The sequence below is a fragment of the Coloeus monedula genome (genome assembly GCF_965178545.1).
Source record: "Coloeus monedula genome assembly, chromosome: 3".
In the NCBI taxonomy this organism is placed as follows: Eukaryota; Metazoa; Chordata; class Aves; order Passeriformes; family Corvidae; genus Coloeus; species Coloeus monedula.
Window position 1 is genome coordinate 35684622 of NC_138783.1, and position 16377 is coordinate 35700998.

Consider the following 16377-nt stretch of genomic DNA (forward strand, 5'->3'; position numbering starts at 1 on the left):
GTATTTTCAAAGCTGAAAAAGTCAGACTTCTAGAAATTCACAGAGGTGAGGAGAAGAGAATGATTCAACAGGGAAATTGCATGAAGCTGGGAATAAAAAGGCTGGAATACTGGCTTTGAGTTGTCTCAGCTTCCATTTCCCAAGATTCTGTTGATTTCACATGGGAAAAGTGCTATTTATCACATGCATTAGAGCAAAGGCCTCTATTTCCTGGGGATTCGTAAGTTTTAGACATTTGTTTGCTGATTTTGCAACATTTTGCAGTAGATAAATGTGCTTAGTCATTTTTATGAAGTCTTTATAGTGTACCAGAGATAATCTGATCAGATAACATTTTCACCTAATTTAAATAAGGTAAAAATTGTTTGTTTGCTACATTGTAGTAACAGATCTAGAGCTCATTCTTCTAACCTTTTGCCAGTGGGATGGCAAGAGTCATTCATGCCATTTACCTTTGTGTTCTCTTAGTCTGATCATCTACTCTCTTCACCTAATTTAAGACAGGTTCCCTTCCTCACTTTCCAACCTAACTTCTGTCCTGCCCCTTTTCCTTTCAAAGACAGGTCTTCCTCTCCCCACCTACATCTTCTGTCCTTTCTCCCCAGCACCAGCTCCTTCCTACTCTGTATCTGCTGCCCTTCCTTCCTGCTGCTAAAGGGCACAGCCAGAACACAGCTTGAGCACTGGCCTGGGCTGACTCTTGGCTTACTCCTGGCTCTGACTCCAGACACCTCTCCCACAAAGATCTGCTGGCAGAGAGGAGAGGAGCAGCAGGCCTAAAGCAGTGTGAGTGCCAGCGGGTCTGTTTCACATGTCCTCTGAACTGAGGGATGGTCCAGTCATCTCTTTAGAACAGATGTAACCAGAGTCTGCTGCTCCAGTACAGATTTTAATGATCCTCAGCACCTGCTGTATTTCGTTGATTATTTTTCTTTCTTAATTTCTTCTCATACTCCTTTCATGCTCATTTCCTTACTTTTGATTCTCATTTTTGTTTCACTTCTAATATTTCTTCATACTTGTGCCATATCTGCTTCTTCCTGTGCCTAGAATAACCTTCCGGTTCTTAGATGCCAATTGCTTCTTCTCTCTCTGTGTCAGAAGGGGTTTTTTTTCTACTTAGGATTCCAGTGCTGTTGTCTTTCTGAGCCCTGTTTGACGCATCAATATCTATATTCTGTATCAATCTGCATTATTTATTCTGTAACCTCTCTAGGAATAGGACAGCATTGTATATCATACTCTCAGAGACACAAATGCTATCAGGTATTGTAAAAATATAAGCTGTTTTTTTCTTCCTGTGCAATATCAGTGGGAGGACATTGGTATGAGTACAGCATGGGCCAGGGAGCTGCAGTGGCAGCTGGCAGGTCACTTCACAGGTAAATCATTGTTTGACACCCCAAGATGCTGGAGAACAACTCTCATTGTGCTAATGAATTATTTTGAAAACTGTTACAGGTAAGACAGAATCACCAGCCAAAAGATCAAGGTGAAGTGTGAGTCTCGCATCACTTTCCTGGCTGTGTGCACATTGCTGTAGGATTGGGCCAGAGGTCGTTCCCAGGGATGGATAGTGCACACTGGCTGTGCTGCTGCTGCTTCAGGCTCGCTTCACATGCAGCTTCCCTTGGGAAAGCTGTTTGAACTGGTCCTGAGCAAAGCTGGGAAGCCAGCTAAAAGGCACTGAAGTGGATCCTCTCTTACCCACCAACATAGATAGAGTCGTCATGTATCATCTCTCTGAGGTGTGCAAGAAGGCTGTACTGGCCAGATTGTATTCTAAAATACTCTAGAGTTGCTGGGTATATTAAAATGTGATTTTTTTCCTTGTTTGTGCTGTAAACCATTGTGTGTTTGGAAGCAGGGTGGGGAGACTAGGGAGGATGTTACTCTGGAATATGCTTCTGTATGCCAACTTGGGTCTCTGGGTTAGGCTGTCAGTAATCTCTCCTCTGTCAGATCCAGTACCTAGAATTACTGTGATGGTGGTGTGTGATTGCCTTCTTTTGGATATCTGTTCATCTTAGTACTGTGCAGTGTCCTGTATCTCTCTGCTGTGTTATGAATGACACAAAGGTCACTGTCTTCTTGTCTTTAGATTCTTATGGAGGCTGGCTTAAATATTACTAAAATTAGCCTAAATGTTATTAAAGTAAGAACCTGTGACTTCTTCATTCCACGCTGCGATCATTTCCCTCTGTTCAGGTGGCTTTTGGGCCATGCTATAAAGTTCTTTCATAAATTGAAAATAAACAAAAATTGTCTTTTGCTGAGATGCTGAGAATTTAAAAAGAGTCATATAATGAATTTAGGTGAACCAAAGAATTTATACTCAAAGATGCAAGGGGTAACCAGGAGCCTGCATCACGGTAATGTTGGAAATCAGGGAAAGCCTTGGCCTTGACTGACTGAGCAAAGATCTTGGTAAAGACACTGCGAATCCTGGGAACTAGCAAAAATCATTAAAGGGACTGTTTATCAAGGAAATCAACCTGTTCTCTTAACTTGTTACAGCTTTAGAGTAGAGTGCAAGAATTTCAGGGTAGGAGGGCAATCCTTGAAAATTATGCTGAGTTATACATTTTAAGGGGAATGAAATACAGTCTCCTACTCATTTCAGTAGAAGGAAAACAAATAGTAAAGATAAGTTGTCATGGAATGAGAGTGATTCCAGGCTTGAAGGTAATTTAAATGTCATTCAAAGAGTATGTGAGTGCTGTTTCTTTCTTTTTTTAGTTGGTTGGGTGATATGGAAAATTTGGAAAAATCCAAATCAAAACAGCCCACTGATGGTGATCCTCATAGAACATCTCACACGAGACAGGGCAACTGAGAGAGCAGGAGGTGTACACTCTTCCTCAATGGAGTTATGAAATTGAACAATCTGGAAGCCAGGTTTTGTAATCAGTGAAATCAGGAAGGGATGACCTAATTGAGGAAAGACAAATCTGAGTGTTTCAGAGGACGCATGGGAAAGAAATTGCTTATTTGAACAAGTGTCTTTCAAAACCCAAGTGTTACCTGAGGGCATTTTGAGATTCAGTTACTCCAAAGCAGTTAAAAATAATTTTTATGAAACAAAGGAATAATGTTCTTGTAAAATTTGTAAAAATTTGCAAATGATTATAAAAGAACATAAAAATAATTGAATATAATTGTGAAAGAAATCTGACATATCTTTGTAGCTCTGCCTGCCATTTGAGTAATCTGAGGTATTTTCTTAACGATTTTAAATACTGGGGATTGCTTTGCTTTTAGATTCATGTGACTTAATTTATAAAATTTTCCTTGGGTTTTTAATGACTTGCAGCATATGGATTATATAAACCATGTGCACAGTTGTATTGGTCATCTCTAAATTTGCATTTTAAAGTGCCTGAACCTGTCTGATAGTTGTTATAAATGCTATTGAACTCTGCTTTCCTAAAGATTTGGCTAAGTGTCTGCATATTTCTATAAGGTTTTTTTAAAATTTTTCTTATTTTCTCTTTTTTTTCCTCTTTTTTGAAATAAAAGTTTGTTATGATGTGGTTGATTTCAGCTGGATGTCTTGAAGGAATGAGAGATGATAGTGCTTGTTTCCATTTTCCATCAGTCAGTGTTGTATGTGTTGTCTAATTCCACTAAATTTTGATGGAGGAGTAGTCCTTAAAGTCATACACTTTGTACAAACTTAAGGTTAAGGAGGGAGGATGGAGGAGGGAGAGACAGAAATGTTCTACACATGACAACAGAGTTGGCAGAAAGCCTGTGGTTTTTTTTAGCCTGCTGCCTAACCTGTCAGACTCTACATTGGTCAGCCAATTAGTACATTCATTAAGTGAAACCATCCTTTGGGTGCAGTGCCTCTTGTGGAATCCGTAGTTCAGGGATATAGGTGAGGATTGAGGATACTGGAGGTGAATCTGAGGTTATTGTGGTTGGGTGATGAATACTTGTAGGTGTTACATGACACATCATGAAAATAATCAGGCCTGGCTGGTTCTTCAAATCATGGCAAAGCTTGGGTTTGAGTCTCGTGTTCCTTTTCTCCTGGAACACCAATAGCCTAGCTCAAATCTTGCAGTAGACTATGTAGCTGTTGTTTAGGGATGGTGTTGGAATTACATATATTCTTTCCATGGTTAGGACAGAATAAATAAATTCTGATTTTTTTTCAGTTCTATGAGGCTTAACATTTGTATATAAAGACTAAGTTAAAAAAAGAAAAAGGACTTGAGTAATGATATTCCACAAACTGAGGTATCCTGAAACTGGTGGACTGATTTTTTTATAATTACATTTTTTATGTTAAGGAGTCAAAATGCAGTTGTGTGAATTCTATAGTTAATGCTAGAAAATATTTTTTTCTGTCTGTTTCTTTATTAATACTGACCAGGCTTTTTTTTTTCAATTCATCTGTTAGGATCTTGATGGAGATTATTATTTTGCCAAGGAAGTACCTGCTGGGTGTCCTGATTCCTCTTTCCATTCTTTCTGCTACTGATATCCACTGCTAAGCCTTGAGCAGTGCATTTATTATAAGAATTTGGTTTTCATCATAAAGTCTTCCCAGCTGACTTGAGTGAAGTATATCCCAGTGGCGGCGAAGAACTGCTGCATTCTGACATCAGATTTCATAATCTCTCTGCGCTTTCATAATACTTTTCTGAAATGTATGGAACTGATAGGGACAGCAGAAGGGTATCCAGAAATATCTGGTATTTTTTCCATGTAATCACACCACTGGTGGTAGAGGAGAGGAACTCTATAGTCTGCTCTTGCCTGCTTTTAGCTCTACACAACATTTAGCTTCATAGATGTCTATAAAGCAGTAAGAAAATTATCAGTTTTTATAAGCTTTTTTTTTTTCATGGGTCTTCATGAAGCTCTATTGCTGTCACACATACATCTCTTTCAATTTGGGTGAGCAATTTTCTGTGGAATTGTGTGTTACTGTTTCTGGTTCTTTTCTGTTTTTCACTTGGGAGTAGGATAGTACAGAGAAGAGAAAGCAGAAATTTACATTAATATAAAACTTGCTGGAGACATTACAGAAATAAATTTTTTACTTTGATTTGACATTAATTTGTAAGATACCAGTCTTTGCGTGTTGCACTTCTGGCACTTTGGTCTGAGGGAGCAAGGCTTCACACTTAGGTATAAGGGCTGTGTTCTTAAAACAAAAAAATTGTTATTTTGTTCCAGTGTTCCATGTCCTTCCTACAATATGCTAGAAATAGCTGAGTGGGTAGCAACTAGTTATCCAGCGTTTAGACTACATTAAGACTTTCCCTCAACAGAAAGATTATCTGGATTGCATTATTGCCTAATCCATTATGCTTAAAGCAGTCTTGACGCTTGATTAAGTAATGTGTACATCTGTTATCAGAGGTCGATTCATGCATGGATTTCTTCTTAATCCTTAACTCAAGCTTCATTTTGGAAACAAGATTTTGGCAGAACTTTCCCGTGGTTAGTTTTAGCAGAATCCTCATCCCATCTCTGATTCTAAAACATCTACTTGCTATTCAGTTTCAGCAGAATAGCTCCCTCTCACAACCCAGACTTTGAGAGGTGTTGGCACTATGGATTTGACAGAATGCCTTTCTTTCTTCTTATCAGCAACAGCAATATGAAGCTCAGTCTGTTTGGAACTTCTCTAAGCATTGACCAAAAACTCCTGCCAGTTTTGAGGCTCCTGGGGGATCAGTGCAGATAAAGATAATAATGCTATTAGAATGAAAAAATAATAGAATCTGTCTCATAGTGCACTCAAAATAGAGTTTCATGGAGTCGTAGGAGTACAAAGGCTGAAGGGACCTTGGGAGGCCCTGAGATTGCTCAAGGAATTTTCTTGTTAAGTTTCAAGGGTCTCCAGTGATGGAGAGTCCACAATCACTTTGGGCAACCTGCTCCAATATTCAGCCACCCTCAAATGAAAATTTTTCTTTGTTAGGTCTAAGCAGAGTTTCTTGCACTTGAGCTTGTCTGTTGCCTCTTGTCTTAGCCGTGGGTACGTCTGAGACAGGCCTTGGTTTCTACATCTTCCCATTAGCTAATTGCAGAATTTCTGTAGACAAAAAAAAGTTTGGGGACCTTTTGTGTTTGAGTCATTAAATAAGCTATTCTTTGTAATACATGGGACATACATTAAACTGACCAAAAAGAATGTTTATTTTGTAGATTGAGACTCTTTTCTGCCATAGACAGTTGTTTAGATAATATACCAATTCTATAAAATACATCAGGAATATGTTGTTCTTCCAGGAGATGGTGAACATTTTTTGAGGACTCGCAGTAATTTAACTGGAGTAGAAAACTTTTAAAAATACATCACCACTTAACAGACACTGTGTAAGGCCTTTATTTGGATTACTTTAGTGATATTCTGAACATCATTATGTGATTGTCCAGCTGTCTTGAAGACAAAACTCTGTAGATATATTGCATCTTAAAAGTTTTGATATCTGGCAGATGATGTTTCTGACAATTATGGCCAAAGGTAACAAGGTAATAAAATTCGTCTTATACTTCCCATTTCAGATTGCTTGATGTATTTCCTGGTATAAATATTGTAACGGCTGGAACAAGTTCAAAGGAAACCTTTGTGGTATTGATCATAAAGTTTAAGAGGCTTTGTTTTACTACTTAAATGGGCATGTCTCATTTTCCGTTTTTCTTTTTATTTTTCTTTACGATGTGCAAAAAAGTGCCTAACTGAATTAAAGTTTGTCCCCCATTCTTTTTCTTCCCTTCTCCCTCAGATTGCAGCTATTCTCAGGAAACGAAAACTTGACTATTATTTGTACAAACTGCTACCTGAGATCTTGCAGTCAACTTCCTTTCTGACAGCAAATGGGACCTTGTATATTGCTTGCTTTTGCATTCTAAGGTTGGTATACTATCCTAAAAATGAAACATAGCAAAGCTACTTTTTGTGCAGCTTTTCAATTTGTATTATCATTTGTTTCTTTTTGTAATAGGCTTGTTTGTAATGTTTTGGAGTAAGAAAAGCTACAGCAATCATCTTGATTTCTGATCTTACCATTTGAATATGAAACTTTGCTTTTTAAAGTTATTTTATTCTCATTTTTGTAATCTTTTAAATGAGTAAACAAGTGAAGGTATCCACTTTGCTTCTTTTTCTCTGTTTTACTGATTGAAAATACGTTGTTGCAGGAAATTCAGATAGATTCTTGGGGGGAATCAAAAAGGCCTACTCTTCCCTTCCTAGAAATAATTGATGTAATTTGATATTGTTTCTATTTTCCTGATGCAGAGGCTGTGATAACTTTTAATTATCCTGAACTTTATCCAGCCATCCAAGTTTGTATTTTCTTTATGGTCATAAATGAAGGAAATCCCAGCACAGCTTCTGGGATTCTGTAAGATACATACTTACTCTGAAAAATGAGCATAAAGGGCACTTCTGTATTCTGTTTCCAGCATATATTTCCAGTAGCTATCAGGATAGTTAAAAATTAAAAGTTGCTGTTTATTAATATGATTATGCATTAATTGTAAGAGATGTTACACATAGACAAGTAAAGCCTACAGTAGCTATGAGTGTTTGAAAGTTAACTGACAGCACACTCGACAGCCCCTCTAAAAGATAAACCCATTATGCCCTACTTCTAAATCTATTTAGAAGCCTCTAAACTTTCCTTCAAAGCTGAAGGAAAAGGCAGAAAAGAAGAGGAACTGGCTGAGGAGCCATGGAATGCTTTTCAAGTAAATAATTTTCAAAGTTCAAAGTGAATCTATAAGTAATGAACTCTAAAGAATATGATGTTTTCTAGCAATCTAGGTTGTATTAATATCGATTTCTTTATTTCTCTGAACTATAGATGCCCTTCCTTATTCTGGCATGTATTTGCCTGTAAATCTGCAGTTCTTTACCCCAATGCTGTAGTTAAATGTTATTCTCTAAATTAAGCTGGTATGGTTTTAGGTTTTATGGTTTTCAGCAGTTCCCGTTACAGAGGATATTAGCCATCTAGCAGATCTGTGCCTGTACTAGTTACTGAAGCAGGTAAGGGATGAGTGTCTTGCTCTGAAGCCAGTTGGTATGGCATCACTTTCACCTACGTGGAACATAGCTGTCTAAAGCTGTTCTGACCTCTGGAACAGCATGGCCAGATGCAGACTGGGTAATGGAAATGCTGCCTAGTCCAGGTACCCTCCAAGTCTCCTTGAAGCATTGTTTGGGTTTACCTAGGTCAGAACCATGCAAAGGATGATTCCAATGATTAAACGTGACAAGGGATACATGTAGGTGCTTAAGCCGTGCTGCAGTTACCAGCCAGCATCCTGGGAGGTGTACGTGCTTCTTCTCTTACAAAGAGATGCCCATGAGGAATAAACAGCTGCAGCAGAATCCTTGCTGGCAGAGTCTCTGCACACTGCCCACCACCTGCAGTTGCAGGACTTGCAACTTAAAAGTTGTTGGCTAGAGTGCTGATTGAAACTGGTGAACTGAAATCACTAATAGAGGCAGAACAAGCATTTAAGGCAGCCATGGGAATGGTGCCTGTTGAAGTACATGAATGTCCAATTATAATGAGAATTTTGCAGCTTTTCTGTACAAAATGAAGTTCAGAGCCTTAGCAGTTAAGTGACTAGGATATGTAAGAGTTATTAAGTGATGTTTCAGAAAACAGTGGATAACATGATTATCAGAGAAGAAATGTATACTTTGAAGAATGAGTGCATACCTGGTGATGATGCACTTGGTGCTTTTACATGAATTCCCAAGTGCCTTTGACTAGAGTGCCTGCCAGGACTCTTCAGGAAGAAAGGTCCTCTGTATTCCAGGAATTAGTAAATGATTAGTAAGCAGTTAATATATATGAAACAAAACAAGGCATAAATAATTTGTTTTCATAGTAGAAAGAGATGACCACTGAAGTTCCTGCTATGTCCTTTGTTTTGGATATACCTAAGGAATCTGGAAAAGGAGCTCAAGACTAGTATGAGAGATTGTATAAGATTATTTAGGGTCCAGAAATCTAAAACTGACTCCCATCCATTTCAGAAAGATCTGTTGATTAAAATCACTTGGGAAATTTGATAGAAAAAAGTGCAACGTAATGCATTGGGAAGGAAAGAAAGCAGCTCTGTCCTTACTGAGGGGTGGGCTTTAAACCAGCTGTGATTAATCAGGAAGGTGTTTGAAGATCATCATGGGCAGGTTATTTGAACAAGTCACTTCAGCACTTGAATATGGTCGAGGACCCGAATGAGTGTTGTTTGGAGAAAAAATGAGAACACACCAGGAAGCTGAATGAATACATGACACCTTTACATGAGTACTGTATGCCTTTTTAAGAGTTTCTCTTAAGATCATAGTGTTGAAATGTCATTCAGTTGAAATGTACTTAATATCTTACATTTAATATACTTGTCTTGCAGCTTGAGACAAGCTTGTTTCTCTCACCTGCTCTTGGGTGGTTGATGGAGGATGCAAATGTGAGACTTAATTTCTTTATTTTTGACCAATTTGTGTCTTTTTTTAATAGTTTTTTTTTAATGTTTTGATTGAAGTTGTATTATTTGAATTTATTGCTGTGTGATACAGTGTACTTCCTTCAGTAGCCCCTGAGAGTAATGGTATGTGATTATCCCCACCAGAATGTGATTTGGTGTTGCACATTTTGAACCATCAAGGAAGTACCAGTATCTCTGTTTCTGCATAAGTGGTCCGGGTATTTCTGGACTTGATTTGCAGCCATGGAAAGAGATTGTCCGAGACTGTGAAGACCTAGATGCTCTCTGTCTGGTTCTAGATAGTGATGAGAGATTGGATGAGAGACTTGTGCAGTAGGCTATATGCTGCAGTTTTTGTATCTGTTTTTGATTGAAAGGTATATTATAGCAGCAGCAGTAACTCAGAAGCAGAATTGCCCTGCAAGCCCCATGCAGTTGATTGTTCTTACCCTCTTGGAGTTTTAGACCTAAGCAATGGATTAAAGGGTTTATAGCTGGACATATTAACTCATATATATGGTAGTTTCTTCCTTTCAGCTAGGAAAAACTACCAAATTTGAAACTGATGCAGATACTCTCAAGGATGTAAGACTTTAGGCAAGAATGTGGAATTAAAATAATTTCAGGCATTGTTTAAAACTTTCATCATTTCACAGGTGGGTAAAATTTCAAAAATACCTAAATCCGGAGTCAGCAATGACTTAGGCAGTGGATAGATCTTCTTGTTTTAGAAGGATTGCCGAGATAACTTGACTGACTTTTTTTTAGCTCCTATTTTTTTGGTGTGGTGAATTAGGGTCTGTGTACAAGCTGCTCTGTTGGCAGAGCAGTGAGGGTGATGATCTCTGTTACGGATGTGTGACAGTCCAGCTGTCTCTTCTGCTTGTGACATCCAAAAGACTTCATCTGTCTGGGCTTCAGATGGAAGTGCTGGCTTCCTGTGTTGACACACATTGCATCTGTTAATGAAAGGTGTGATTTTTAGGTTTATGGTTTAATTACTTGTAAAACCTCACAGACATGGTTCTCTTAGTCTAGCAACTAGAGTAATTAAGTTTATCCATGTACAGCTTGTACATTGAGGAATTAGATGCATGACCTGAAAGAACTCCTAGTTCTTATTCCAATTTCTATCCACAGAACATGTGAAAATAACCATGCAAATAATAACAAAATCTAATTTTCATTTACTTTAGGAGAAGTTTAAATGTTTCAGTTAGTGACTGTACATTTTTATTTCCACTAGACTTTATTATGTAAAATGCGTTACTGTTGTTTCTGAAATCTTGTCAAACCAAACATGCAAGCATTTGTGAAAGGATTCTGAACCATGCCAAAAGAACAAATTACTGTTTCTTTCCCACAGAAAAGGCATTTGTTCTGTTACTTAACAGGTGTGTCTGGTAAGATGTGTTCATACTTATTAAGATGCTTAAAATGACTTCTCTGAAACTTCATACAGTAATTACTTTCCGAGAGAGTCGTAATAATGAACTTTAGCTCCTGCAGCATTTGGCATTGTCATCCTGAGAAATTATCCTTTTGCAGCCGTGGGAATGAGCAGTGTGTGTAATTGCCATTACATCACTTGCTGCTGATACACTGGCTCTCTTTTCACTTACGAACATAAGCTGGCATTGCTCGCTGGTTATGTTATTTTTGCAGGAGTATGAAATGAGGCTGCTTATGCCTTTGACGGCAAGAATGAAAGTGAGCTAATCAGATGGTGTTGATTAATTATCTTTGTTCTCTCTTCTGTGTTGTCAGCATGAACTTTTATCTAAGAAAATGTCCTCTTCTACCCTGTATGTGTTTGCCATTTTGTTTGTTTATTTTGTTTGCTGTGTTTTTAGAAGGATAGACTCCATTGTAACGTTTTGTTTTCCCACCGATAGTGCTTGTCAGCTGAGCAGCATTGGTATAATTGAAGTATGTTTATTATCATGCTCCCAAATGTCACGACTCTCTGACTCTTGTTTGCCTTTGTGATCAGCCTGTGTAAGTTTGAAGGTGCAGGTCTCCTGAACAGACCAAACATGGTGGGTGACACTGTGTCTGACATGCAGTTTGATTTTCTTCCTTTAATAGTGACCAATTTATTGTCAGTTGTGTAACTCTTTTTCTTCAACTCTTTTTGTTGAAAGAATTTTGATAGTTGGAATTGTGTGGACTCTAAAAGAAACCCAGATCTAGCTGCAAAAAATGAGGGCTTTCCTGGCTTAATAGGACTGGGAATTCACTGTTGCTTCCACTTGTAATGTACAGGCTGATTCCTTGGCTTACTGTAAATGTGTATTTTCCTGTTTTTAGCATCAGTGGGTTGTCTGGAGCGTGGCATATATTATAATGATTTGATTTGATTTCTGTCTTACCTGATTGCATTCCACAAGGCAGATCTTCCTGAAGATGTATTTGGACAAATAGCAAAGAGATGAGTGGCTATAAGATTTTTTAGAAGATTTTTCTGTAATTAGTATCTGCATCTTTTCAAAAGTATATCTTGAAAACTCTGCTTTCCTGGAAGAAAAGTAGCCATTTAAATGAAATGAATACATTATTGAAGTGTTTCAGGTGTTTAATGTTTGTGAAGCACTTTGGGAACTCTTCTTGAGAATTATCCAACTGTAAAAATATAATGATTATTGTTTATTAGTAAGTACAGATTAATGTGAGAAGACAAATTTAATAAATCATTTGTAATTTTATAAAACAGATAAAATACGGTGTGGTTCATTAATGTTCTGTTTGCATGTAATACATATACAAATTACTTTTTCAGGAAGATACTTGGAAAATTCTACTTCTGGTCCCCTGGCTTTGGTGCAGCTTTACCTGCTTCTTACATGGCTATTCTCATTGAAAGGAAAAGCAGGTAGGGTTTGTGTTTATGGATTTTCAGCTTAATATAGTAATGTTTCTTGTTTTGGTCATTTGATGATTGACATTTGACAATTCAGTGGTTTTATTTCAGAGTGCAAGAAATAGTAGTTCATTTGAAATAGTGTCTTTTGCAACCTTGAGTTTAAATCTAGAAAGCTACAGTGAAAAAACACTTTACAAACATTGAGTGTCGTGTTTGTGGTTTGTTTGTCTTGTTTAATGGGCAGTTGGTTTGCTCAGGATTGCCTGATAAAGCCGGGTTGCTTAGGGCTTCCTAATGAAACTATGGTTTTATTCTTGTTTGTTTTTTAAAATATTATTTGAGCAATGTTTGCAATTAGTCACAGAGAGGGAGAGTGCTGATGACTTGAGTTAACAACATGACATTAGTTAAGATAGAGGAGTCATAGGATGTTGTGCAGAAAACTGTGGATGAGCTGAAATAATTCAAATTGGATGAAATATAATGGTACAGAAGGCAAAGCCTTTCACTTAAGGATAGGTGCTGAAGTTCAGCTGTAAGTTCATTATGAAAGCATGAAGCGAGGGGAAGAAATCTCTGAGTTATCCAGGGATAGCCCAAGGCTGCCATTTGTAATGTGGCCACAGGAAGATGGCAGGTGAAATCCTGGCTTGTAAGGTTTTATTGTTTGAAATTCAACTTACGTTGGTATCTTGTATAAACAGTGGCAGTTATAATACTTTCTTAATTTACTATGGAGTGAGATGCTTTAGTCATCTAGTTAGTAGGTTTAATTTAAAGAAGAGAAAGTGACAGAAGGGTAAGGTAAGGGGTTACTCTTTTTAAAAAGATGATGAAGGAGGTATTAGAGGTGGTGTGAATGCACTTTTGATTACTGTGATTATCTGAAACTTCCTTAAGCCATCATTTAAAAGTAATGGCAAATATATATTGTTATGTTGTTGACTCACTGTCAAGTCCCATTCCTGAACTTCAACTGTGGAGTAAGCAAATCCCATGCCAAGTTTTATGTATGTCAAAGTTCTGTCCTTTTAAAAGAATGCATTTTTGAAGATTTAGGATGTGTAAGAGCTTCTGGAAATGTGGGAGCACTTCTAAATCACTTTCTTTAATGTAACTATAGAAAATAATTGTAATCAAGTTACCAAATAAGTTAATTATCTTTTTAATGTCCTCTCCAGCTGACTGATTTTCATCTTACTGTAATTACTTTGTAAGAAGTTGGATACATTTTAGTAGAACTTTGTCTAGTTACTGAGGTACCAGCACTGCTGTTGGCATCAGAGTTTCATTTTGGGGTGAGGGCAAATGCATTTTCTCCCTTTGATCGGTGATAACACCAGCTTAACTTTTCCTACAGACTTGTTACAATGTGAGGCTTTTCCGTGCCAGACTCCCAATATTTCTAGATAACATTAAAGAGGAAGAAATCAGGCTGGTTGTCAATCTGTGAACTTCTTATAGCTTTCAGAGTATTTGTGAGTGGAGAGTTGAAAGTGTTTATGAGTCCAAAGCCTTACAATGTTTTTTTATAACAGCAAAACAACTATGAGAAAGTTGCAAAGCTACACTTGCTAAGAGTAACAAAAAGAGTAGGCAAACAAATTTTATATTAAATGGGTTTTTCTAGACTTCTTAGTGGCAGTGTGTGAAAGCTCTGACATGTTAACAGGATTCTGTTTAGCATCTGAAATTTGAAAGAAATGGAACTTGAAATAGAGGTATGTGGACATGACAAAAGTAGATTGGTACAGCATGTATGCAGTGAATAATGCTGGAATACTTATTTCCTGGAGGGTTATTCCCCTTTCTGTCAGAATACCTGATGTGTGACCTAAGATATTTTGCCTAAAAGTTCACATTATGTTGGATCAGTTAAAGGAAAGAAGGAAGTGTTGGTATTGGAGTACAATGTGTATAGAAATGGGGGGGTCATTGTTCTTAATGAAAAAAATTGTTAAAGGATATCAGAAGGTACTTGAAGGTTAAGGGTTTTTTTTAAATACAAAGTTGTGTGGTATGTTCTCAGATGGCAACTATGTATAATGTGCAAAATGCTGCTACTGACAGTGAAATATGACTTTCTGATTTCACATCTGTTTGCCTGTTAGCTTCTGTTACAGGCAAAATCAAATTTTAATAGACTCATAGTCCCTTAGGAAACTGACGTTTCACATGGAGACACGGGCATTTTCAGTTATCTGCTGAGCAGCTTAGAACAAATTGTAGTGAAAAATCAGTGAGGTGGGAAAAAGTCCTGATTTGAGTTCATAAACATATCTTTAGCCCTTCAAATTGCTACTAGCAGCTGGCAGCAACATTGAACTTAATCACTTAATCTCTTCCCAAGTGGATACCCTATTTTAAGTACCTCACTGACATTTGCTTGCACAGCATCCCTGTCAGTCCTGAACTTGGGAACAGCAGGCTTATAAATCAGATTTTCTTCCAAGTGTTGCTGTTCACGTGTGCCAGCTTTGTACTGTGTAGTTCTTATGGAAGAATGGGAAAAAGAGATGGATAGCTTGGCTAGGTGCATTATAATCCTGAGGAGGAACATGTTTTCTAATGTGTTACAGAATTAGTTTGATTGTAGTTTCTTTCTGTGTAATATATAATTACAGATTTGCACAGCACTGGCAATGAGGAGGGGAGATGACATTGCGTAGAAACTTCAAACAGACTCATGAAATGATCTGCACTATATTATGCTCTTACAGGTCTATAAGGATATTAATGGCACATTAATATATCCATGTGTGTTCTATTTGGTGACTATAAAATATGGTTGTCCTGTCTATGAAAACTAGTTAATCAGGATTTGTGGAAAGGGCCAAGGAATAAAAACACTTCTTAACTTTTTTGTATATGTATCCATAAATGTTCTGATTGCAGACATGTATTCTATGCCTTTTGTTCCTTACTCTAGTGGGAGGAACTCAGAATTTTTCCCTTTTTCTGGTGCTCTCAAGCTTTGTGGATTGCCTCTTAGAATTAGGAAGAAGCATCTTTACTGGCTCTAATTTGTTTTAATTGCCAGCATTTTAGTCATACTGTATGTATACATTGTCATAATAGCTATGGCTATATGACAATAAGTAAGCAAGCTTCTAGTAGGTACTCTTGCACGATTATACTTAAAAGAATATAAAGTTCTTTGCAGTTTCACCTGTTTTACATCTTCTATTAAAGGAAAATGTGCAATTTTTTTTGTCACTGAATTCAGTTTTGTAGTGCTAGACATTAAAAGCTGTGTTAATGTCTCCTCAAAAATAGAGAAATGACTCAGTTCTATTAATTTCATTGAACTTCCTTAGGAAACCATTGCATTCTTTTTATTAACCTTTGTATGGAGTTGTTTAACCATACAATCCTTGTTGGCTCCTACAGGTGTTGCTTCCAACTGGTGATAAGAAGCAATTTTATTTATAATTTTGAAAAAAGAATATTTTGCTTATGTCTTTTGGCTTGTGTTTGTAATTCCAAGTTACAGTCTCCTGTCGTTTCTTTCAACATCTGTTAAATGTTATCACCAAGAATTGAACATATAGTAAGGAGGAGATACGCAGCTTGGGCTGAAAGACATGGCACCGCCTTGTTCTAGAAGTACCGAGACTGTTAGAAAGCACGGAAGTAACTGAATATACTTGTTAAAATTATTGTGAATCAAGCTGTTGAAATGTGATCTGAGACTTGGCTGAAGCCAGCCTGTTACTGGAAATGTGATTAGATCAGCTGTACCTTGCTGACTTCGAAGACAAAGAAGTCTCATAGCTTGGTGGCGAGCCTGTGTTTAAGACCTCTGTGATTACTTTCTAGGAAAAAATTGTTTTCTCTTAAGTGTTTTGTAACTGTGCTGATGTTTCAAAACCACTTAAGTTGTGTTTTGCTAGTAGCTGAATGGCAAACTTAATTTTATTGGACTCTTGCTCAAGAAACCATGTATTAATGAATTTCAAGAACTATAAAGCTTTAAGAGGGGACACAATTCCAGTTTTAATGAAATTAATTGTCTTGCTGCCTGGCTGGTGTTTTTTTTTTTT

At 37.3% G+C, this 16377-nt stretch overlaps 1 protein-coding gene across 1 annotated transcript in view; it reads left to right on the plus strand.

The window, feature by feature from the left end:
- The window catches only part of TMEM135 (transmembrane protein 135), a 160862-nt gene that overhangs the window by 3689 nt on the left and 140796 nt on the right, over nt 1-16377 (plus strand). Inside the window, exons 2-3 of the mRNA XM_082278441.1 lie at nt 6750-6877; nt 12251-12343. Coding sequence (XP_082134567.1) covers nt 6750-6877; nt 12251-12343 — 221 coding nt within the window. The remainder of the gene's footprint in view (nt 1-6749; nt 6878-12250; nt 12344-16377) is intronic.